The sequence below is a fragment of the Cnephaeus nilssonii genome (genome assembly GCF_951640355.1).
Source record: "Cnephaeus nilssonii genome assembly, chromosome: 12".
NCBI classification, from domain to species: domain Eukaryota; kingdom Metazoa; phylum Chordata; class Mammalia; order Chiroptera; family Vespertilionidae; genus Cnephaeus; species Cnephaeus nilssonii.
The window spans coordinates 27,436,792-27,463,329 of record NC_137083.1 but is presented as its reverse complement, the minus strand read 5'-3'; the positions used below and the strand labels follow the sequence as shown (position 1 = coordinate 27,463,329).

Genomic DNA, 26,538 nt, shown 5'->3' with positions numbered 1-26,538 from the left:
CTCAGAAAACTGCATAGACGAATGGTGAGACAAAATCATTTTCATCTGTGATTGAGTTTCTTCCTGCTGACTGTTTGGAGTTTCCCTATGAGCTGGTATGAGACACTTCTTCCTGTGGCTCATAACAAGACCGAGAGAGTCAACACTGGGGACTGTATGCCCGATTCTGTAAGGTACTGAGGAAAGCAAAACAGGAGCCTGTAATTCGCCCCTGACCAGGCGTTAGCGGACCCCTCACCCCATCGTGCCTGCCTGGTTTCTCTCATCTTATTAGATGACTTGACTGAAACGGACTGTATGCTCAGCCTCTGACTAGACTCTAGGATCAGTTCTAGCCTCTGTGGCGACTGTGGTGGGGTGGAGGGGAAGAGACAGGAGTCCTGCGACGATTAGTCATTGCTTAAGGACTGAGTCATTTGGCCATACCAGCCGACTATGACCTAAGTTCGTAATTTGTGCTGTAGGCATAGAAGTCTGCCTAGAACCCCAGTCTTCCAGGTCATAGGCTTTTTGACTCTGAATTCTCCTAATGCCCACCCAATATTGCCTCTGACAAGAAGCCACCCCTTATCCTGTTCTAGAAAAATGACACACCGAGGTACTTGAACAATCTGACCAAGGACATGGCTAAGTTTTACTAAGCATATGCAATGCAATCCAGAGAACATAAGCTGTTTTATTTCACCTCAGATGAACACAAGGTGGGAGATCTATATTAGGGCCCTCATTTTACAGTTCAGCAACCTGCAGTTGAGAGAGGGTTAATAATGAGTCACCATTACCCAGCTAAGAAGGGAGAGAGTCAGAACTAGATGCCCCAAAGCCAGTTCTTGCAACCACTTCGCTATATTACGTCTTTCAGATATGACTGTGAACTGTTAATCCACTGTTGAAACGCTGACTGAACAAAAACTCCAGTTTTTTGTTATTTTTAAAAGAAAAATGAATGAATAGAAACCACCCTGGTAACTGATGTTGGGACCAAATCACGTTCTTTGGCTGAATCTAAGAGAAGGAAGAGGTGATTCCAGGGACCTGGGAGGCTACTAGAAACAGAACAAGTCTGCCACACAGCGCCTCCGTCGTCCACTCATCCCTTCTGCACACTTGGCACCTGGGACGCACTCTTCGCTGTGCAGAGTGCAGGGAATACAGAAGCGATAGGACTGATGTGGTCCCTGACCTAGTAGGGCTTACAGGCTAGGTAAGGAGAGAGAAGAACAATGGTTGAAGAAGACTGCTAACGCAGAAAATAAGACGCTCTGTTGGAGAATAGCAATGGAGTGGTCAGGGAAGGCCTCTCTACGGAGGTGACGTTTAACCTAAAGGATGACCCAGGAGAGGCAGGGCTCATGCGTTCTATTCGCGCCCTTTTCATTTATGGTAAGAGCTGGAATCTGAGCATTTTTCAAGGGTGCTTTACAATTTGGGTTCTGTGAAGCAGGTCAACCACCACTTCATAATCCAGGGGCTTCATCCACCCAAGGCAACACCACAAATAGGGTATGAATGAGATTTCTAATAAAAAAAATATACAGAAAATCACTTCAGAATCAGGGAGGAGAGGAAAAAGCTCCTTGTGTTTCGCAGAGGTCATCCAAGTGTACTATTTGTTTCTTCCCTGCAGAACTGTCATATCAGCTTCAGTGAAGATGATGAAAGAAGAAAAGAAATGGGCCCAGAGGATCCTATGAAAAACAAGGCCAAACTAGCTATTCGCATGGGCCCTTAGTGGGAGAGTGAAAGGCAAAAGCTATGAACGAGGTCCAATTGTTTTTTTCTATGGACGCCGTCTGTGCAGTGGTCAGCTGGGCACTCGAACACCGAAAGGCTTTCTGAACCAGCACTGGCGAGCCCTGACCTACCTTCTCTCTATTTCTGAAAACAGGACATTCATTACCTCACAACCAGAGACTTTGGAGTCTGCCGAAGGCAACAGCACAGAAGACCTAGGGGCCTTCTTTACTGGATTCCCAATGCATTTTCTCCAGGAGAAGGCAAGCTCCCTAAGAATATGTGGGGTTGGGATCGGAGACCATTTATAGCTTAAGAAGAGCATGTTTCTGATGTGCAGAGAATTCAAATCATGATTGTTTCCTTGTGTCCCAAGACTAGTAAAATGGTTGTGTACTCTCTTCACGGAGTAATTTCATGTTCTGAGACCCTCTACTCCCTGGCTTCCAGGAGTCTAATTTTTCTCCATCATAATATTTCCTCTAACTACTGAATAATTAACCCTAATGACTAACCTAGTCTCACAGGAAAAAGGCTTGTGAAATCTGCTCCTGATGCATATAATACGTGCAGAAGGCCACATTAAGTAATGTGTATAGTCTGAGAAGGCCAAAATTCCTCTCCCAAGGCCTGGTCCACCCTGAAAATAGGGAGGAAGCCAGTGCGCTAATGATCGGAGCAGCCATTTTGTTGTTTCACAACCACCCGGGCCCAGAGGTTTCTTCTTTGCACACAGCAGCGACAGGCAGCAGCACACTCCCCTGCTCCCCTTTGTCTGCCAGTGCAACTCCACACCAACTGGCCAGAGCTGTCACCACCTGGGGCTGCCAACGTGGGCCTCCAGATTGCGAGGCCGCAGGGTCAGATATGTGGCCTGGCGCTGGGCCGTCACAGTACTGCGTATCCAAGGGGCCAGCAGCCAGGCAGAGCCCTCCCTGTAACAGCTTGGCCACCTGTCTGCGAGGGGAGACAAATCCCATCTCATGAGGTTTGGCATGGCAAGCCAACCACATCCAACCCTGGATCCAAAAGCACTCGAGCGGCACAGGGAAAAGGGGAGAAAAGTGCAGACCCCCAAGGGTGGATGTGAAGGTGGATTTCTTCGGGGATGAACCTTCTGGTTAATGTGGTGTGCATTACAGGGTGTCTTCACCCAGCTTCCCTCAGTCCGTAAGCTGTGTTTCTCAGGCTTTTTAAGATAATTCTCCCAACCAAGTAATGCAATGCCAAAGCAATGGCATCACAGGGCTTTGCCCTTCCCTGCTTTTTAAAGGTCATCAAAACCATCATCCCTAACATTCTGGTACAGGAAAAAAAAAAAAAAAAGAGAGGCTTATCTTGTTTTAAAGCTATTGTGTTACCGGCATTTCAATGGCACAAGAAAGATAAAGCACATGTTTGCAAAACAAGGTCTGACCCAGGGCTCCCCTGATCCGCAGTTTGTATCCTGCTAAGTGCCTACGACAGTAAGATTTCAAACGCCTTAGAAACCGTGGCTCAGTCAGCAGCGTGCTTCTGCAACACGGGGAGGGCTCCTGACGACTGTTCAGGGAAGCCACCGTCACAAACAGGATTTCCTAAAGAGGTCTCGGGGCGAGGGAGCTTCGTTCTAACTTTGGCTCTGCCATCTGGGCAGCCCTGCCGCTCCTCCCCTACTGTAAACAGGCAGTTGGAGGCGACTGGGGAACACTCCTTCCTATTGTTCCTCGGGCCTCTCACTTCCCTTTCATCTCTGGTAATAGCTGGGATTTATGGGGACACTGGATGAACTTCCAAGCCTTGGCTTCAGAGTTTATTTACTTCGTGCACACTCCTGAGAAGGGCTCCATCTTTTGGCCTCCCTCATGTGCCCAAAGGTGTGGCACCATCATTCTACACTGTTAAAAAGTCCTCAAGACTTGTGCCCAGTTCGCATTATCCAACAGCGATGGTACATGAAAGGCTACTTTCCAATTTATACCTCCCACTCCAGCCAGGTATTGCTTTTCCAAGAATACATTGCTATTTCTATGGCTTGTCTAAGGAAGTTCCCCCCGCCCCCCCGCCTCCTCCTCCCTAGAGCGGCCCGTAAGGAAGTTCTTGTTAAAGATCCAATCAGATATCTCCAAAACCCAGCTCAGGACTAACTTCATGATTTTTCTGTTATTCTAGTCCAGTTCGGAGTAATATTTAATTTTTTTATGTTCTTGTAATATTTCTGTATCACGAAGCTCAGCACTTCCATATGCAAAGAGTCTAATACCACTTGCTACTTATTTCCTGCTAACACATCATGTCCAGTTTTCTTTTACTTTAAAAAATATATATTTTATTGATTTTTTTACAGAGAGGAAGGGAGAGGGATAGAGAGTTAGAAACCTTGATGAGAAACATCGATCAGCTGCCTCCTGCACACCCCCTACTGGGGATGTGCCTGCAACCAAGGTACATGGCCTTGACTGGAATCGAACCTGGGACCTTTCAGTCCACAGGTCGATGTTCTATCCACTGAGCCAAACTGGTTAGGGCATGTCCAGTTTTCTTATTTGTTTATGTAGGTTATAACCTCCTGAGGTCTGGCCACAGACCTTGCTGAAAAGTGAAAGGTGGTCTTTCATTTCTTCGCTCTCTTCCCCAGTCCCCAGAATAATCTTAACCAACTAGCAGGGTTTTCAAAGAATATTTGAAAAACCATAGGAGTTCCTGGCTTCAGTAAGTTTTATTTCCTATGATGTGTGTTAAATATATAAGTGTACACATCAGAGTAATCTAAAGTAGTAATGCCAGGACCAGTATCTATTTAATACTGTTTATGTCATTTCCATTAGTAAAAGAATATAACATCTCTAAATTTAAAATTGAGTGCTTTCTGGGAATATCAAATAAAAAACAAACTTCTGAGATTGTGCCAACAGGGAGAAATATGGCAATCCTGTTTTGAGGAAGGCGAGGGCCAAATAATACATCTGGCCCATTTTATGCCAAAGCTACTCAGAATGACAGGCTCTGAGCTACAGGTTGTACCACATTCATTCATTCATTACTTATTTACTCAGTGCCCACTTAGGCTGTGCTCTGTTAGATATTAGCCAGACAGTGGTGAGCGAAATAGAGATGGTCCTTGCCCTGGCCAGTGTGCGCAGTAGTTAGAGCGTAGGCCTACACACCGAAGGGTCATGGGTTCGATTCCTGGTCAAGGGCACATACCTGGGTTGCAGGTTCGATATCTGGCCTCTGTTGGGGCATGTGCGGGACACAACCAATCCATGAGTCTTGCTCATAATGATGTTTCTCTCTTTCTCCCCCCCCTTCCACGCTCACTAAAAATCAATGGAAAAAATATCCTCTGGTGAGGATTAACAACAACAACAGCAGCAGCAAAAACAGAGACGGTCCCTAGCTTCATGAGTAACAGGACAAACAGGTTTTAAAACAGAAAACACTACAGAAATAAATAGGTAACTGCAAACTGTGGTATGTGCCATGAAGAAAAAGAATAAAGTGCAACTGCAGTGAGTATGAGGGTTCTGATTTTATTTTAGGTAGAGAAGGCCTCTTTGAGGAAACTCATTGAAGATGATATTTGAAGGATAAGAAGGATCAGCCAGGAGGTGAATTGGGGGGCGGGGAGGGAATGTTTTAGGCAGAGGACTCCAGGAACCACTGTGGGCAGTCTCTTGAAGGCACTGATCTAACTGCGGCGTCTGTATGGCAAAGCCAATACACTTACGAATCCCAATAAAAAGGGCATAAGAAATTCATTTGCTTATTCAACAAATATTTGTTGGATGCAGACTATGTGCCAAATACAGTCTAGGCCCTTGGGACATCCAAATAAACAAAGCAAATGTCTCTGCTTCTGTAGAGTTCATGTTCTGTGACAAACATCAAGGCCTTAAATTATACTCACCCAAATATTGCAGGTCTGGCCACAGACCTTGGTATGTATAGGGTGTCCCCCAAAATGTATATACACTGTAACAGCTGTTTCTATTACATTTGAAAATAAAATGTATTTAAGCCTGGTCGGTGTGGATCAGTGGTTGAGCGTTGACCTATAACCAAGAGGTCATGGTTTGATTCCTGGTCCCAGCACATGTCTGGGTTCCTGGCTCCTGCAGGAGGCAGCCGATCAATGATTCTCTCTTATCACTGATGTTTCTATCTGCCCCTTCCTCTCTGAAATCAATAAAAATGTATCAAAAATGTATTTTAATAAACACTGCCTTTATAATTATTCGAAGTAGATGATGAACCTAGAGGAAGTAATGGTGATGTATATGATGAACCTAGAGGAAGTAAGAGTGATGTGAAGGATACAGGGGACAGCTGTTATAATTTTGCATGCGTACCTTGTGTTTCTGCACATGTTGTGAGTAGAGGCACTGACTGCTTTTGTCCTGGACTAGACTCTCAAGTGAACTGCGTTGGATAATAGAGAGTGTCTCCCTCTAGAGTACCAGCATGCTTGTTTAGTCTTCAGCATAACAGTGACTCCTGCTAGGGCAAAGGTCAGGTGGACATACTGCTCATTATAAAAGTCAGGCTCCCTAAGCTTGGAATTTGTTTTCTGTAACACACCTGTTATGTGTATAGGTGTCACTTGGCCCTCTTCTCACTTCCCTATGGCAACTGGGGATCTGGGAACTGGGAAAAATACTGACACTCTAGCTATTACTATTGCTGTGAGTCATGTGATCTTGTGTCTCTAACCCAGGAGTCTTGTGTCTTCTGCCTGCATCCATGAAACTGTGGCAGGCTAATTTGTTAGCTTGCAAGTAGGGTCAAATCTCAGATCCTTCACAGTTCTTGGTATCAGTCAACTGACACGGAAGAATGGACATTTTTTGGTTTAGAAAAAAAAAACCACAAAAAAAAAAAACAACTCCAAGAAGGGGATAAGGCTGAAGTCTATAAAATCAATAAGAGGAAACTTGGCTGTGCTCACCAATCCTGAATATCAAATCAAGGGGTCAATCCGTCACTTTTGGGAGAGGTAAGTTTAGGACTAAAGAGAGGAATTTCTTCACAAGGAGGACACTAACCTTATCCATCTCAATAAATAGTTGCTGACTGTAAATACAAATTATTTTTTAAAAGGTCTCACTAAATTTATGGATGACAGACCTAGAATGCCCAATTCAATGTATTTAATGGCTCAATCTTTGCCAAATGGAGAATTATGTCCTCTCAACATGATCCTCATTGGACTATTGGGAAAGGCCACTAATCTGATCAGGTCAGGACCATTTTTTTTTTAATCCTCACCAGAGGATATTTTTTCCATTGATTTCTATACAGAGAGGGAGAGAAACATTGATTGGTTACCTCCTGCACGCACCCCAACCAGGGCTGGGGATCAAACCACAACCGAGGTATGTGCCCTTGACCGGGAATTGAACCTCTGACCCTTCAAGTCTGCGGGCCGATGCTCTAACCACGGCCAGGGTGTCAGGACTCCTTTTAATCTATAGAATAAGAATTAGACTCCTCACTGCTTTTTCTAAATCTAATTTGGATACACATACATAGACACATATATTTGAGATCTATAAGTATTAAAATTTCCTTTAGAACAAGCTATAATTCAGAAAATTTTTAATTCATAAGTGTGACATAATCTTGGTAAAATACGCTCATATTTTAGGGCAGTTGTTTCCCAAACTGGATGTGCAGAACACTCCCAGGAAATTTTAATAGGCATATCCTGGAAAAAGTGTTCTGTGGTTAAATATATTTGGGGAACAATGCACTATATATCTTTGCAATTTCAAAAGTTATGCCAATAATAAGGGCTCTTATAGCTCCTGCGTGAGGAAACCTTTGTTTAACTCAGCATTTCCCAAAATACTTTAGTGTTTTCCTACCATTTCACAGCATGCCAACTTTATCTTACAGACGCACAAATTTGAAGTGAAAAACAACAGTAGAAAGGGACAGAAAGGATTTCCTGATTTGCCTCGCTGGTAGCGATAAGTAGGTCATTTCCACTTGGGGAGTCCTTGGTATCAATTGTTTCCTGGGTCCAAGAATTCAGAATGGCCCGATTTCAGGAATATTTCTATTTACTCGGGAAAACATAACAATCACAGCTAACATTTATTGCTGCCAATTGATGTACTAGGTGCTATATTGAACACTTTATATCAAATTCTCACAATAAAACTGAAAGAGGTACTCATTATCTGTTTTCACAGAGAAGGAAACTGAGGCACAGGAGGTTAAGTAACTGGCCCAAGGCTACAGAGCTGGCAAGTGGAAAAGCTGGGATGTAAACCCAGGCAGTCTGGCTGCAGTGTCCATCCTTATGCGCTACCCCTGTTGGAACTACAGCATATATGAGCAAACTTCCATGTTAGCAGAGTTATTCCTATCACAAAGCAACTCACTGTAGCTTCGAGCTGGGTCAACGCCTTTTGTACGTAGCGTTCAGAACTTAGGGACATAAAATAACACCCAGAACTCGTACCAACACATGTTGAAAAACTGTCGAAGTTTTACAGTTGTACCAAAAGAAATAAAATAGAAATGGGACAGCATGTACCCACTGTCAGAACAATCTCCCCTTTGCATAATTCCTTCTTCTCACCAATTTGTTACTGTACACAGCATTACCCTTGAAGTAAACAAACAAGCCACTTAGTTGAAATGGTTCATCTCCAAAATATTTTTCTTACAAAAAACTGATATACATGTCCGTACATATTTGTGTCCCGTTTCCCCCCTCCCCTCTAAAGAGCCAATATTTTGTAAACTGTTAGTTGAGCACTGAGGGCAGGATCCCACCCCGAGCTTCTGGCCTTTGGAACTGGTGCTACTCAGGGTACCGGTATTCTCGCAAGAGCACTTCCACAGCCATTCTGAGTTGTGTGTTCTGCAATGTTTACTGTTAATTCCACTGTGTCCTCTTGTTGTTGTTGTTGTTTTTGTCATGCTGCCATTATTTGATATGTTGGCGTGTTAATTTTATATTGCCGCTCTAACAAACGCAGGGGTTTAGAGCAACACCCATGATTCATTGCACAGGTCTGCGGGTCAAAAGTCCAGGTATGGCTTGGCTTGGCTGGCTCTCTGCTTAAGAGTCTTACAAAGCTGAAATCCAGGTGTTGGTGGGGCTGCGATTCACGCTGGAGGTTCTGGGGATGAACACATTCCCACCTCACTCAGTTGGCCAGATTCAGTTCTCTGTGGTTGTTATGCTGAGGTCCCTGTTTGCTTGCTGGCTGTCAGCTGGGGGTGGCCCTTAGCTCTTAGAGGACGCTCTTCAGTTCTTAAGGCGGCCCCTGCATTTCAGAGGCAGCAACACAAGGCCGAATTTTCACATTTGGAATCTCTCGGACTTGCCCTCCTGCCCCATCTTCCTGCCTCTAGCCTGAGAAAGGCGTGTGTGATTAATCCAGCGGTCGCCAGCTGGTGGTCCGTGGACCACTGGTGGTCCGTGAGGTCCGAAAGGTTGGCGACCGCTGGCTTAAGGAAACCTTATTATTAGACCCACCCAGATAATTCAGAATAATCTCTTTATTTTAAGGTTCAAAACCTTAATTACATGTGCAAATTCCCTTTTGCCATTATAATGAAACCAATTCACAGGGGTTTGGGTATAGATATATTTAGGGTCCATTCTAGGTACAACTTTTGGTGAACATTTCTGTGCCAAGATGGCTAACAGTGGTGAATAATAATGCTAACCCTGCCTCAAAACAACAACAACAACAACATAAAAACAAACAAAACAAAGAAAGAATTTCATAGCTTGAAGTTAAATGCCAAGTTCTACCCTGTTTCCAGAGACACTTAGGTCCAGGAAACATTGCAGAAGGTCTTTGATATAAAAAGCATAAAGGATTGCCCTGGATCAGCAATGGTGGCTGGAAGAAACTGACCGTCAGAAGCATAGGATGACTTCAGGGGACTAAAGGAATTACTACAAATATATATTTCTAGGAATGCATCTCCATAGCCTGAGATAAATTTAAAAAAATTTTTCCCAACATGGAAGGGCAGGAGCAGAATTTTTAAAAAAATTCATTATTGTTTAAAGTATTACATAAGTCTCCCCCCCCCCCCCCATGACCTCTCCCCGGCCGCCCCCCCCCCCCCGATCTCCAGCACGTGCTCTCACCCCCCCCCACCCCGTCTGTGTCCATTGGTTATGCTCATATGCATGAATACAAGTCCTTTGGTTGATCTCTTACTCCCTCACCTCCCGCCTTCCCTCACAGGTTCGACACTTCTATGACTGATTCTATTTTTGTTCATCAGTTTATGTTGTTTGTTATATTCTACAAATGAGTGAGATCATGTGATATTTATCTTTCTCTGACCGGCTTATTTTGCTTAGCATAATAAGGAGCAGAATTCTTGGGTATACCAGTTCATAACCCTTTAGTTGGATCCCAAGGAGACCCCGGAGAACTTGGGCGAGAGGCAGGGGCATCTAGGGAGCAGTGGCTACTTTACCAATGGGATGAAAGTATGTCAATATCCTAACAATGAGTAAGGGGCGCAGTAAGATATCCAATAGCCTATTATTGGATATCTTACTGAATAACATGAGAATTAGCACTCCCTTCTAGGGGAGGAATTCTATACAGCACACACATGTTCATATTTCAGTTCTCCTCATAAATTCATCAATTCATTGTTATTAAGCAATTCCACTAATGATGAATATTTTAATTTCATTTTGGTGTTAATATAACCTTTAAATAGAGAAATCAGTGTTAAAGCAAAATGGGAAAATGCCAGAAATTATACTATCTGAAGGAACAAATGACCCACCTGAACCTTTAACCCAATTTGCGTTCACATCACTTTCTCAGTTCTCCTACATGTCAGTTCTGCTCTTTGTGCGTTGGAAGGACTGTAATTTGGCTGCTCCACTTTATGTCTTTATAATTGTTTCTTATCCCATTCATCTCTTTTCCCATTTCATCTTTCGTGTTTTTTTTCCCCCCCACTTTGACCTACTCTTCTCTATTTTTTTTAAGGTCTTTAGAGACCATTTCTTTTTAGCCATAGGTGGGCTAAAAACATGATTTTAGTCATATGTAATTAGACTTTCAAATCTGATGGTACATTCTGCCTGAAGCTTTTTCAGGGGTATTTCTGAAGTCCAATTATAGGGCTATTCTCATAATAAGGACTATTAATTCATAATGAAATTGTTTGCTTTAAGCTTCATCCAGATGCTGAGGTAAAAAATGTACCAACCCAACCACATTCCTATAGGGTCATTAGTACGGCCAGTACAAACAAGTGAGGTCTGCTCAAGTCACAGGTCTCTTCGGAATTTTGTGAAGAGCTGGGTGTTGGATCTGTAGATAATCCCCCAGAGAATCCTACCGGTCCTTCCATCCTGTGGCCTACCATTCTTGATGTGCTAATTTTGATACCCCTCTTAGTCAGCTCAAGTACATCCAAATCAGTTAGTATTTAACAAACAAACGAACAAAACAATAACTGAATCCTTGCCTATCTGAACCTTTCTGTGGTCTTCGCACATTTAGGACAACTTGCTTGAGAACCAAGTTCTTGGGTCACAGGTGTTCCCTCACAAAGCTACAGATATTTCTCTATTTCCCTCTGGCTTTAGTTAAATAAAAGAGCAGTCTGAGGCCAGCCTGATTTTCCTTCCTTTGTGTATAGCTTTCAAATACATTTATTTGGTCCTTTCAGGTTTTTTTTTTTTTCTTTCTCCATGCACTTCAAGCATGTGCCAGCATGTGCTTTGTTTCAGTCTCTGCAGTGGATTTTATGGGTTGCCTCCCTGTTATCCATCTTCCCCTTTCACCTCGTAGCAGAACCTGGTGTTTTCAGACGACCATCTATCTGATCACCAGATTCCATGTCTCTGGTCTCAGTCCCTGCTTCAAGGGAGGGCACCTGTCATAAACAGTCCTAAGGAGGAATTCAGCACTCCTGTTTGGACCCCGGGTACAGAGGAATGCATTCTTTGTCTGAGTGTCCTGGTGTGTGTGTCTCCAGTGTCCTTGTTTGGGAAACTGGAACTACTATCATCACTCTGCCATGAGGAAAGATAGTCTTTGAAGATGCCCAGATAGAGAAAATGGAATCTTAAAGAAATGGAGCTGCAGCTTCTGGATTAAGGCAAACCTGAAGCTCACCTAGCTCTGGAATCACTGTTTATGTGAGCCAACAAGTTATTTATTCTTTAGCCGATCCAAACTGAGTTTGCTATACTCACTGCCCTGAGTATCCCAAATACCAGTACCGTTTTTTCAATGATTTCCCCCCCAAATATTGTGAGACCATTTAATTCACATACTCGAGTTTTATCTCAGTTTAGAACATGTTTCTGTCATTATGTTTTTGATTACTGCATTTTAAGACCATCAATTTCTTAGGCCAGGTTTCTATTCTCTACCCTTCATATTTGTCATTTTCTCACAGTTTTATTCTTTTCCTCAACATTTTGATTTTACTTCCTATAGTATCAATTCCAATTTCTAATCCCTCCTCAGATTTTAATTGTGCCAATGCACTGGATTTTCTTACAATGCCACAGGGCATTCATCTATCTCCCTTCCCATCTCACTTGCTGCTTTTACATTTCAGAATGTTCAATTCTTGTGGCCTTCTGTTTCTGTTTTAGAGAGCATGTCTTGTAGCATTCTTTTGAGTTAGTCTACTGGTTTAAAAATTTTTTTCCTCTGACTTTGATAGTTAATCATTTTCAGAGTTTTGTATCTATTTTTTAGGCTTCTGGATAATGTTACTTGCCTTATGCAGTCATTTTTTTCAAAGGCACAAGGTTTTTATTTTTTTAGTTTGTATTCTTACTTCTAAGAGGGACAATCTACCTAGACAACTTGTAGTCGACGCAATGCAGGCATTATTCTGAACTTATTTTGAAACCACTTAATGCTCTCTGAGTAGCTCTTAGATCGATTTTAATATCTAACATGTCCCATCTAATATTGCTCTGACGTCTCTGTCTCTACCTATTAGCTATCCCATTCTTCTCATCTCCTGAACTCCTGATCCCATTTTGCACGTTTTCCTGATATTTGTATTCCTATCCGAGAGAGAAAGAGATATAATTCTGATGGTAGAGGGGAGTCAATAACACTGTGGAGATATTGATAAGAAAAGTGTTGGGAACAGCTGCCCATTTTTTGAATTGAAATCAACCTGTGTTTCTGAAACAAAGGAATGAGGGAGGGGAAAGGCCAATTTAACTATTGCCATGTACACCTAACAAACCTGAGTCATCAAATGGGTTTTTAATCTTGTTCTGGCAAAATGGGAATTCTTCCAAATAATTTTTTAATTTTTTATTGGGACTATGTACTACTTAACTGAGTGCCTTTGAAATTAACTTTATTGCATGCTGATACCTGGAGAACTCAGTATGACTCTGACAAGCAAAACCGACAAAGGGATTGGCTTCCAAATTACTTCTGAATATGTATTAATATGTCAAATTATTACCAATTAAATGATTGGGCAACATAGTACAAACACACTTGGCAGGCTCCTGATGCCTGACTTCCAAAGTTTTGGATCTTCTCCCAGGTTTTGGACGGAGAATGTCCAGCAAACTCTAATTGTGCCAGTGATAAGAGAAGAGCTGGTAGTATCCAACCCAGCTCATAGTAAAACCCTATTTCTAATGGAAAACTGCCATTTTGAATATTTCAATTTGCAAGTAAATACAGCTCACATGTCTGTAGTTGTCTATCAGACCTTTCTTTCTCATATTAAGACTTCACAAAATGTTTATAAGAAAACAAGAATAAGATTCAGAAATACATTTACCCTATTCCTGGTTTTATAAAAGTGCTTTGTGCACGCGCGCGTGCGCGCGCGCGCGCACACACACACACACACACACACACACACACACCCTTAAGCAGCCAACAGCTCTTAAGCCTATCTCTGAGTAAATTCTAATACCTGTACATTGAACACAGCCAACAAAACTGGAACAATAAATCAGAAACCCAATACTATATGCAGAAGGCCATGTGGAATGCTCAGTATTTCCCATGGTTAAACTGGCAGGAAGTGAAGGGATAGAATGACAGAGTCAGAAAGGAGAGAAAGGGCAAGAGGGACAAAAGAGAATAGGAGAAGTTTGGAGGAAGGGAAGAGGAGAATTAGCGGTAAAGGGAGGGAAAGAAAGAAAACTGAGTAGTATCTTTTATTTCTATAAGAAAAATGCCCAATTATTCTCAGTTAAGCCAAGTACTGGGTCTTATCAGACACCAGCTCCTCTAGCCACCATGGGAGGCCAGATGGGAGGCAGAAATTCGGTGCAAAACAATGAAGCATGGGTATCAGACAGACACAGACCACCCCACAGCAGTGGGTCACGTGGAGTTGCCAACAGCTTGTCACTACAGTCTACCATTTGAGGACAAGATCAAGCATAACCTTTTGTCACATTTTACCATTTGTTAAAATTTAGCGCCTTAGGACGGTGCTGTGGAAAATTACTTAGGTATACAACAAAATCTCACACATTTACATTTATTTGAAATACCTTGCACTGTTCACTCTACTTATTGTCTTGCCTAGTCAAGTTGCATGAATGTTATAAAACGACAAGTGTAATGTAACGGCATGCTTTGAAGAAGTTACTGAGGCCAGGCTCTCCTCAGGTCAGACGGATGTCCCAGCTCCAGCTAAAATTATTTTATTGGGGCCTGGTTCTTCTTATTTTGTAGGGCTGGGAAGCACCTCTAGCACCCGAGAGCCAGGAGACCATGGTGAGAAGTTTGCCACCCACTAAGGATCAGACTGGTAAGAGATGGCTTACAGTGTACAAAATAGCGCTTTCTCTGCCAGTGCTTCATAATAAGAAATGGTGACTTCTTGCCTCAAACTAAACTTATTAAAAATCCAAATTAATGGTTGACAAATGGGACCAGAAAGACGGGCGACTTGATGACCCAGGGAGAACTGAGACTGTTCGTCTGATTCTTTTCCTATTTAGAGGGAGGGACTAATGTAAGGGCTTCCAGGGTTAGTCCAATGAGTAGACCCAAAAAGAAAAATCTGAAGTAAAGATGCATGAGGTTTGGTGATGAAGAAGACTTAGAAGGGCCTTGGCCAGGTAGGTCAGTTGGTTAGAGCGTCCTCCCAATATGCCAAGGTTGCAGGTTCGAGCCCTGGTCAGGACACATACAAGAATCAACCAATGAATGCATAAATAAATGAAACAACAAATCTATGTTGTCTCCTCTCTCTCTCTAAAAAATCAATTAAAAAAATAAATAAAAAGACTTAGAAGGAAGAGAGGGCTCAGGCTCCATGTCCTGCCTAGGAAGAAGATCAGACAGAACTCAGTGTACATTATCCTCCAAGCCGAGGCACTCTGGAACTCTGCAGAAGTGTCTTCCTGATGTCTGTGCACTGGAAAAACTAGTTTGAAAAACTGCTTGGAACTTTATCTTACGACAATTTTCTTAACTGATAAAATGAGGTTGACTCGGTCCCTATTGCTACACAACTGATAAAAAGGAAACCCACAGGGAATTTTTCAGTTGAAAGATGCTTCAAGTCAAGCTTAACAGCAGCTTTTTATAAAATTACCATATTCACTTACATTTTCCTCTTGATATTATTTTTAAATAGGGGTTGAGGGGTAGCCAAGGCTTACGTAAGAGTCCTTCTCTTTTTTTTACTCTTGACAACCTTTCCTTTTTTACAAAAAAATATTTTCATTGATTTCAGAGAGGAAGGAAGAGGAAGAGAGAGATAGAAACATCAATGATGAGAGAGAATCATTGATAGGCTGCCCCCTGCACAACCCTACTGGGGATCAAGCCCACAACCTGGGCGTCTGCCCTGACCGAACTGTGATCTCCTGGTTCATAGGTTGACGCTTAACCACTGAGCCATGCTGGCTGGGCGACAACTTTCCTTAATCTTTGAGAATGTCAATCCCATCTCCCACCTTAAGCTAAAAACAGTTTACTTTAAGCTTTTTGGAGGGCAGCTCGGACCCTGTAATTTTGCTTCTGGAATTCACCATACAGAAATACTTGGGCAAATGTTCCACAAATAAGCACAAGGATTTTACGGCAACATTGTTTGTAATGAGACCACAAACAAACAACCTCTAAGTGCCCAGCAATGAGAAATTAAATTATGAAATAAATGAATTATTTAGCACTTTAAAAATAAGTTAGATTTCTATGAACTGACACAATATATTACAATAAAATAAAGTGAATAAGGCACTGTACAGAAGAGAATGGTGTATAGTATAAGTCCATCTCTGTGAGGGAAATTTACACATGTGCACATGCACGTATGTAAACATGTACTTATAAAAACACACACCTTTAAATTTGCAATTAAGACGATCTGGAAGTATATTGGGGGTGATCTTTGGGAAGTGGATTTTGGATGGGAGTAAAGACAATATTCACTTTTTATACTTCTGTACTATCTGACATTTTTGCAACCAAACCATTTTACTTTGTGGTAATTTTTAAAAAAAATAAAGCTAACTGGCATCTAGGTCTCCTAACTTGTTCATTCCCTCAGGAATTCTTGTTTCTGAAAGTGGCATGTGGAGTGATCGATCACAGACACTGTGAAGCTCCCAGGTGCAAGCATTTTTAAAGAGCACAGACTGGGGAGGATCTGCCAGTGCTGATGAACACACTCGAAGGTTGGCACTCAAGTGCCCCTACTTCAGGGGACAAAGGCCGAGCAGCTGCCTCAACCTCAGCTCACTTGGTTTTACAGACAAGGACCCTACCCGAACTAGAAAAGATGGTAACATACGAGACAGAAGCTTGAGAAATCAATGAGCCTCGGGTAGAAGGGCAATGACTCGTTTTCTCTTCCTTTCCCGATAAATGCAAGTCGACTGTTTCTTTCTTCTTTAATGTATCCTTTTATTTGGATGGTGTAGACCTGTGCTGTCCAACACAGTACATGTGGCTACTGAGCACTTGAAATGTGGCTGGTTTGCATTTGTTCAAATTTTTATACCTACTACATATGGAAATAAGATTATTTTGGATATATTATGTTAAATAAAATATACTATTAAAAGTAACTTTACCTGTTTCGTTTTACCATTAAAAATGTGGCTTCTAGAACATTTAAAATTACAGGGTGGCTCACATTATATTTTAAGACACCGAATACAGTGCTTAGCTCATAGCAAGTGCCCAGTAAATATGATGCATTATTTGTACCATTGGAAGGATTTAAATGAAGAACAAGTGGTGAAGACGTGGAAGCTGCATGTAGAAACACTATTTTGTTAAGAAGTTTGCCCATGAAGGAAGGAGAGAGACTGCGGGCACTGAAGAAGGAGTGAGGTCTCTTCCAGAATGGAGGGTAAGAGCTACGACCTGGGGAGATGCTGAAGAGGCAAATCAGAAGTAGATGATGGATGGGGGAGGGTCTAGAAGCAGAGTAGGATCAAGATCACAGGTTGAGGGATTTGCCTGGGAAGGAGGGAGAAGGCGTCCTTCTCAGAAACAGGACAGGATGAAGATGAAGAGAGATTTTTGAGTTGAAAGAAGGAACATTGAGGAACTCACTTGGGTTAGCCTCACTCATCTCAATTAACTACAGTAGAGATGAGGCTAAATGCTGGCTTGGGAGTGTGGGAATAGATTGGGGCTTAAGGACTGTGGGGGACGGACAGGGAGGGAATTGTGGCACGGGACCGGGTCTGAGACTAAGGGCGGGGAGCCGGAGGAGAGGAGACGTGCCCACCAAAGGCCCCGATGGCAATGCTGAACCAACATGTGCTCCAGTTGCCCTTACTGAAAGCAGAGCTTTCTTTTAAACGTGGAGCATTTGGATGATAATGACCTCTGAGATGTAGTGCCCCTGAGAAGGGAGCAGTGGACGTGAGTTCATCAGAAGGTCACTGAATGCTTAAGTACGAGCTGGGGGACCGGGAGCGTAAAAGCTGAGTCACTCAGGACCCTCAAACTGCGCTCTCCTCCGTACCATCAGGAACACTGCTTCTAACCCGATACGTAGTTCTACACTTTAAAAAAAAATCACGGGTTCTGCATGTGACAGGTGACGAAATCAAGACTGGGGAGAGGGAGTAGGAGAGGATGGCAAAAAGTTGAGAGGCTCTGGCGGTATAGTGTGCGCAAGCAGCAGATGATGGCTTAGATGGCTTGGAATACCCCAATTCCCTTCTGAGGGAAAACGCCTGGATTTAGTTACCCTGAAGAAGGCAACTGTGAGGAGAAGTTCAGGGAAGGAGGGCCACCTGTGCCCCAGGACAGGGACTCCCAGGGGCGGAGTGGAAGGGATTCAAGCTGAGAGCCAGAGCGGGGAGAAGAGGGTTGCTCAGCACAGAAACAGGACCCTGGGAAGTAGGCATGGGCAGTCATGGGCAGTAAAAGGGAAGCAATGACCTGGGAAATTGGAGGGAAGGACATGATGGAGGAATGGCAGGAAGAGGACTAAAGAGAGAAAATCTAGTTTAAGGAGAAGACCACAAAACAGGCAGGCCCAGGTGTCAGGCTGGAGAGGCACGGGGTGGGGAGCTGAAGGGCAGCACGCCCGCCCCAGCAGGGAGATGCCGGGCCTAGCGGTGACTTCTCAGTGTAAGTCGTGAGAACAAGTGTATTTTTCAAATCCATGTTAAAGTAAGATACACATGAAGAAGAAGCGAAATCAATGTTGATTACGTTAAAAAGCACTAATTTATCCTTTCCCCTGCGTGCATTATTCACCCAAGATCAGTTCTTTTCCCGGGTGCCATCATCTCGGGCATATCCTTACTCAAGAAAATGCTTCTTTGAGTTTTCTCCATTTGGTTGGAGGGAGGGAAGGTGGAAGGGGGAAGGGAGGGAGAGAGGGAGAGGGAGAGAGAGAGAAAGAAACAACGGTCCAGGAAATATCCAAGAAGAGATAAGAAATCCCGAGGTCCAGCGGAGTGCCTTGGTTTCCACACACATGTGCTGACCTAACCTGAGGTGACGCGTTTCCTCTCCCAGACGAGGGCTTGCTTTCGGTGCCTTGGTGCCCAGGCCAGCCGGAAAGGCCCTCATTTAGTGTAGGTCTTTACAGAGACCACTCAAATATGGGCAAACAGCAGCACCGTAACCAATGGGAAAATTGGCAAGCCACTCAGTGACATTTTAAAGACATTTGCTCGCAGACCGCTCAGCCACAAAGGACAGTTTTACTGTTAGTTTCTCAACCACTGCGTGTTTAATTCATAGAAATCAATGACGACAAGCCTAGACAGGCCACCATACATTGGGCAATATAACCATGAAGCCTTGTTTCTTTCTTTCTAACAGTGACTGTATTTATTATATTCTTCCTGCTGGCATTTGGCATTTCTTAGCTAGGGATCAGTAGCGTTGGCAACGCAGAACTTCTAAGAATTACTATCTGTTTACCACAATCTCCACATTCAACGAATTAGTAGCATGCTTTATTTTTTAAATGTGCATTTTCTTTTTAAGACTTTGTTGTAACCTGGAAAACCTCACAGCTTTCAAACCACAGACAACAGATCTGACCAGGATCACAAGGTAACCGATAGATATCTGTAGAGTTAACAATTGTGAAATTAATTTGCCATGAAGTTAAAAAAAATCAATCTACCTCACCCATCCATCCCATCTGTCCTTCTATCCATCCAATCCCATCCTTCAAGCTGGCTAGTTGTCTTCTGAAAACAGTCATAGCAATGTTTTTTTTTTTTTTTTTTTAGCATTAAAACATAACTCAATGTGGAGTAAAGTTGGATTATCCATGAATGAACAACTAAAGGAGGAAGATAAAAAAAAATCCAGCTCTTCTCTATTTTGTAGAATGCTACTGTTGGTCAATGTGGGCAATTATTAAACCCAGATAATAGTGACAGATGGTATTTAAACTCTCTGGCTCTTTGTCAACCATCTGTCCTAAGATTTTTTTTTTTTTTTTTTTTTTTTTACTGAGTTCACTTTTCCTAGGTATTTCATTGTAGAATAGAAGGCACGCATCCCTTAATGTCACAGAGAACTGGTCAACCTTTGCAATATAGAAGAAACTAGAAATCAAAGCTATTAAATGTGTGGTTTGCTTCTTGACCTCTCTAAAATACCATTGCTGCTACATTGTAATAAAATACAGAACATTCCAGAAAAAAATATGGCCTAATAAGGGAAACAACAGCAAGGGCAGAAATATGGCAGAGTGGAAAAAGCAAAGGTTAGAGTCAGGCAGACCCGGGTTCTAATAGGGTTCAGCCACTTGAGAGCTGTGTGCCATGGGCACGTTCTTTATCCTCCTGGGGGAAGGCTCTGGTTCGCCATCTGGAAACTGGATAATAGTCCTCAGAATGAATGTGGGTTTAATGAGATAATGCAAGGGAAGGGCCCAGCCCTGGGTCGGCCACATGACAGACCCATGCTACTCCCTTAGCTTCTTTTTCCCCCCTAGGTTATGGAGGATGGTGAGCCTTGCATGACCTTGAAGGAAGGTTAATCATGACTTCTAGCCTTCCACTGAGAAATGTCCCCCCCCCCCCCCCCCGAGTCTAGTCTTCTCATTATCCCCATTTCTAGAACTCTACACATCTTCAGAGCTTTTACCCCAGCTCTGGTTAATTAACTAGTCCGGTATGCAATGCCTCTCTTCCCCACCAGGATTTAAGTTAATCCTCTAGAGAAGGGTCTTGCATATATAGTAACCACTCAATAAATTATTTGTAGACTAAATGAAAAACACCTGTTACAGGGTTTCCAACATGTGACATATACCACTGATGGTATGAAAATGATTTCAGGAATTGGACTTGGACTAGATTTCTTAATAATTTTAATGGTTATACTATATATATTTTAGTGAATATTAGATGAATAAATAACTGGCTCATCAGATCTGTGATTTTATGTACTTTTACTGAGATGAGGCTAAATATAAAAGCAATGATTTAGGGTAAAAAAATTAAGTATGCATAGTTGTCATAAGAATATGGCAAAAACCATGAAGAGATGACAAAATTACGGAAGTCTGCTTTTGGAATCTATGGCTTATGATTTTTCAGCTGGACACTCCACATGTGGGTCAATACTAAATCAAAAGTCAAGTCAGAACCAGGTCAAGCTGAAAGATGGACTCCAGAACACATCTGGCATAAGGAAGAAGCATGCACATTCTGATATCTGAGTGTTATCACAGGAAATGCCAAACGTGAACGGAGCAGGAACAAGGGTCAAATCCCATGGCCATATGCAAGGTCACAGCCAAACTGACAGGAACTATCGAGGAGACAAGGTGTCCTCCCCAGGAAGGGTGCGTGGCAGGCCCTGCTTCATTCCCCCTCAGCTTTAAAGGCACACGGACCTGGAATCTGATATTGTTTTCCCCTAGAGGCAATTATTTCTCCGTTTACTATCTCTGTGTAAGCCTTTCTTTTGTGCACATCTGAAGGGCCAATGGGTCTCTACCCAATATCTCAATTTCCTGGCAAACTGAAGCAGGCGGTTGCTGCTATTTTCAAAGGAGCCTTTCTCTGAGTCCCTCTTCCCAGGCCCAATGTTAGGATGAGAACACAATCCTGTCATTTTGGATTGAACATACAATGAACTGTCCCCTGTGAAAAAATGGAATAAATAGGAAATAGCTTTTGATGAAGTAGTACAAATAATGTTTCATATATGTTGCAGGTTATATAGGATTCTGCAAGCTAGACTGGGAACCAGATTACCAATACTACCAACTAGTATACTACCAACTCACTGGGGAAATGTATTAACACTATGAAATGAAAATTTGGGTTGCAAATTTCCAGAGGGGGTGACTACCTATATTTACAAATACAGCAAATTCCTTACTAGTGAATGTTTAACACCATACAGCTTACATTTTATATTTCTTTTCACATTTTTTAGAAGAAAATTGGTTTTGTCATCAATTATGAGTGGTGTTCAAGTCTTGTACTATTGAAAAATAACTAATCATGCTCCTGCCATATTAAATGACTCAATCTTTACATTTGAGGACAATTCTTTTTTTTTTTTGTTAAATATATTTTATTGACTTTTTACAGAGAGGAAGGGAGAGGGATAGAGAATTAGAAACATCAATGAGAGAGAAACATCGATCAGCTGCCTCCTGCACACACCCCCTACTGGGGATGTGCCCGCAACCAAGGTACATGCCCTTGACCGGAATCGAACCTGGGACCCTTGAGTCCGCAGGCTGACGCTCTATCCACTGAGCCAAACCAGTTAGGGCGAGGACAATTCTTGACATATAAATGCAATTCCAATAAACATTTCTCTAATCAATTCCCAGCTACACCAAGTTATTCCTGGGATTAACTAGAATGACAGTCCTAACTCACACCCTGCAATATTAACAGAAAATTATTCCTTGTTTTGACCATAAGCCTTTAACCCAATGTTTTCCACACGTGTCTGATGAAAAAAATTACATGAGGCACTTTAAAAAACAAGAATGCCTGGCCTCAGCCCAGTAAAGAATCAGACTTTCAAGGGAGAATCTCAGAGCTGAACATTTAAAGCAGGGGTGGGGAACCTCTGGCCCACAGGCCACATAAGACCCTCAAAATCATTTGGTCTGGCCCTGCCAAGAGGCATTAGGGGTTGAGTTAATTACATATTTGACCAAATATAGCAGGCTAATTTTTAAGTCGATAATTTTGTATGTGAATGATGTTATAAATAGCCAAATGGCCCTTGGCAGAAAAAATGGTTCCCCACCCCGGATTTAAAGAATGCCCATCCCTGGTGATCCCGTCATCCAACACAGTGGCTCTTACCATGGAGGGAGGGTGAGTGAGGATCATCTGGAGGGCTTGTTAACACACAGGCTGCTGGGCCCTCGCCCTAGAGCTTCTAACCCAGTCGTTCTGGGGTGGGGGCCTCAGAATCTGTGTTTCCCACCAGGTCCCCAGTGATGCTGAGGCTGCTGGTCCAAGGACCACGCTTCCGAAACCACTTCAGACAAACCTCAGAGATATTGCGGTTCGGTTCCAGACCACTACAATGAACCGAGTACTGCCAGTAAAGCGAGTCATAATCTTTTTGCTGGTGGGAAGGCCTCGCCTTCAATTTGTAAACAAAAAGCAACATCTGACTTGTATGCATAACCCATGGACACAGACAATAGGGTGGTAGAGGCCTGGGGCAGGGGGTGAGGGAGGGCTATAAGGGGTCAATGGGAGAAAAAAAGGGACATATGTAATACTTTCAACAATAAAGATGAAAAAAACAACATCTGTGAGCTCAATAAAAGGGAGGTATGCCTGTATGCAGCCTGTCTGGCCAAACACTGCAGCTGAATTCAATATTATGCTTTATCTTTCCTCTTTGGTAGAAAAGCAACATTGGATTAGAGCTCATAGAGTTCCTTTGGAATTGTACCCCTGCTACTTTTTTTTTTTTTTTAAAGCTGCTTGACATTAGACAAATTTACCACAATACCTCACTTGTCTCTTACTGTGTGGAATCAAAAGATAACGTAATGGAAGAGGTTTGGTCCTAAACTTGGCACACAGTAGGCCTGCATTAAACATCTGTGTACTTTGATCTCCTTGCCATGATGCCCTCTTGTGAGCTACAGAAAAATCTGCTGAGTTCTAGAAATAGGTCTCAAAATGTATTATATGCACAAAATTTCATTTGGTTCAAACAAACAAGCAAGCAAGCAAACAAGCAATGGCTGACCACTTCTTCTTGTGAGCGATCATGTAGCTTCATTTTGAACATTACATGTCCAATGGGAATATATACTCAGCTTCTCAACTCACCTTTTCCCATGGAGGTAAAAATAGAAAACAAGGAGAGATTAGATTACAATTAGGCTCTCTGTTTAATTTTGCACAGGCTGAATTGAGTACCTAGGCAAGAATTATTTTCCTGGCAGATCTTCATTATATTGTTTGGTTATTTCTTAGAACCTGAAAATCAAACAAATCGCAGACTCTCAGAGTCAGAGGAACCCTGAAGTCATCCCACCCACCCATTCTGTGAATTCCACTGAAAACACCTCCGTGTGGTAGTCCTGCCTCTTCTTAGACACCTAATGAGAATGCACTATTTTCACGAACCCCAACCTCTTCTTCATTAGATCCCCCTCCCCCGCCCCTTCTGAGCAAAAATCTTTATTTCTGCAGTTTTAACATCTTTGGTCCTCGTTCTGCTCACTCTCCTGCCCGAATATGCCGGATCTCTCCTCCACATGGCAGCATTGAAAGCATTCTGAAATACTGTCGACATCTTCCTTGCCTGTTCCTTTTCAGCCTCAACATTGTGTGTGTTTTTTCTCACCATCAAAATTTCCACATACTTAGCCCAGGTCCTCCTCCTGTGGACACAGTCCACCTTGAAGCGATTTCCTCACTAAAAAATACCATAACGTGTTTCATGTTCACTCTGTCCTATCATCACCAACAAAAACAAAACAAACTGTAGTGTAGCGTGTTTTTCCAAACAGAGTTCCTAAGAGCTGGAAGGTACCGTCAGACAACAGGATGCCATAAGGACTAGAAGGGGGTTCAGGGCCGGCCTGGTCGTGGCAGCCTGAAGCTGGTGGATGTGGGAACTGGGACCCTACGTGGAACAGAAAGGCTGTGCTGCCTCTTAAATGACCCAAGACCCAGCAAGTTTCTTTCCAAGGAAGAGAGAGGGAAACAAAGGGATTTCTTACTTTCTGCGGAACATTTCTGCGAATATGCAGCCGACGCTCCAGAGGTCCACGGGGGTGGCGTAGCTGGACTGCAGCAGGACTTCGGGGGCCCGGTACCACAGCGTGACGACCTGCAACGGCAAATGGGCCGAGCGTTACGGAGGGAGACGGCTGTTTGCTTTGATTCCTCATCCCGGGTGGCTGAATGCCAGGATTCGGTTCCGAAAGATCAGATGGGGACACTGCGATAGAAGCCATAGGTAACGAGGACTCAGCGCTGACAGGCCAGGAAATGACATCACCACCACAACCTGGGTTCCTACCTCAGACTCTGCATGTCTTACTAGGAGGGTACAATATGTGCATTTCAGAAAGCAAAGCAAAGACTTAAAAAAAAAAAAAAAAGCCTTAAAGTGATTACCTTTTTCTTAAGGGGCTTACAAAAACAATACATGGGAAACATGTAATGGCAATCACTGCAGCTCAATTCCCAGGTCAGCATTACTGGGGAGTTAGAAGATGATTCCAGTGGCTGCTGGATGTGACTCTGAAGTCTAGAGAGCACCCTGGATAAGTCAAAACTCTTATCATGAGACTCTGGGGAATTAAAATAAAGCCTCCTTCAATGCTGATCTTTTTAGAAAACAAATTTAAAAAAGTAGGAACTTAAGAGACATGTGTAACCCAGTTGTTTATACCATGTGCAAAAAATTCATCCAGAGGAAGGGATTCCCAAATGGGAAGAACCCCACTTGATACAGAGCACTGTATAATAATAGATGAAACACAACTGTAATTATTTCTACCAGGTTGAGAGATGAGGAAAGCCTATCATTAAGGCTTTACATTTATAAGAGCACATAAGGGTTCAAGGCTTCTTTTTTGGGGGGGGAGCAGACATTTTATGGATGCCTGAAATGAAGGTGTACCATTCTTTACTGTCCGATAAGAAATGTAACACACATATCTACCACATAAGCTTTTTATATTATTCACATTCCTTTTATCCTTACTTATTGTTTTGTCTAATTGTATTTTTATTGATGTCTATCTAAATTTCCTGATATTCTGCTTTATGTATTTTGATGGTAAAGGACTTGGCACATAAAGATGACAGTCATAAGTCTCCCAAACGGGCTGCCATCAAGTTCCTTCTCTCCTTGTATGCACACACTGCTTCTCTCATCAGGGGATGGAGTCTACTCCACTTTCCACTGAATCTGAGCTGGCCTTAGGTGGTGGAAATGACATCTGAGGCTCCCAACGCTAGGTCACAGGGGTTCAGGTAGCCTGAACCTGGCTGAATGCTTGCTCTTGAGATGCTTCCTCGGGGAACCCAGCTGCCTTGCAGTGAGAAGCCCACAAGGTGTTCCGGTCCACAGCTTCAACTGAGATCTCAACTAACAGCCACAGGAGTGGACCATCTTGATGTTCACGCCCACTTGCTCCTCTAGAATCTGGAGTCTAGATGGCTGGGTCCCCTGCCACATCACTGGGAGGGGAACTACCCAGCTGAGTCCAGTCAACCTACAGAATTGTGAGTGATAATAAAATGGTGGTTGTTTTAAGTGTTGGGGTAGCTAACGAGATTCTTGACTGGTTCCTCCTCTTCATCTCATTTAGCATGTTTTGCTTTGAATTTATGCAAGGAGTCAAGTTTTGTTGAAGGCTGGGGCGGGGAATGTATAAGGCCCACGGAATCATTTGGCCTGGCCCTGCCAAGGCCTTAGGGGTGAGTTAATTAAATGTTTGACTAAATATAGCAGGCTAATTAAAAAAAATATTTTTATTGATTTTTTTACAGAGAGGAAGAGAGAGGGAGAGAGAGTTAGAAACATCGATCAGCTGCCTCCTGCACACTCCCTACTGGGGATGTGCCCGCAACCAAGGTACATGCCCTTGACCGGAATCGAACCTGGGACCTTTCAGTCCGCAGGCCGACGCTCTATCCACTGAGCCAAACCGGTTTCGGCAGCAGGCTAATTTTTAAGTTGATAATTCTACATGGCCCGCAAATGATGTTATAAATAACCAAATGGCCCTTGGCAGAAAAAAGGTTCTCCATCCATGGTTTAAGGAATAGCTGGTTGCTATCTAAGGGAGAGATGGTGGTGATGTAATAGAAATTAAAAAAGAAAACAAACGGATCCACGGTACCAAAACAATGTTACTCAGTTATCATTTGGCCCCAACATATCTTTCCAGCATCAT

General features: G+C 42.9%; 1 protein-coding gene across 4 annotated transcripts in view; it reads right to left on the bottom strand.

Annotated features, from left to right (window-relative positions):
• The window catches only part of CDK6 (cyclin dependent kinase 6), a 212,392-nt gene that overhangs the window by 41,090 nt on the left and 144,764 nt on the right, over positions 1-26,538 (bottom strand). For all 4 annotated transcript variants that reach the window (XM_079786303.1, XM_079786304.1, XM_079786306.1 and 1 more), the window contains exon 5: positions 24,349-24,458. In XM_079786303.1, coding sequence (XP_079642429.1) covers positions 24,349-24,458 — 110 coding nt within the window. The remainder of the gene's footprint in view (positions 1-24,348; positions 24,459-26,538) is intronic.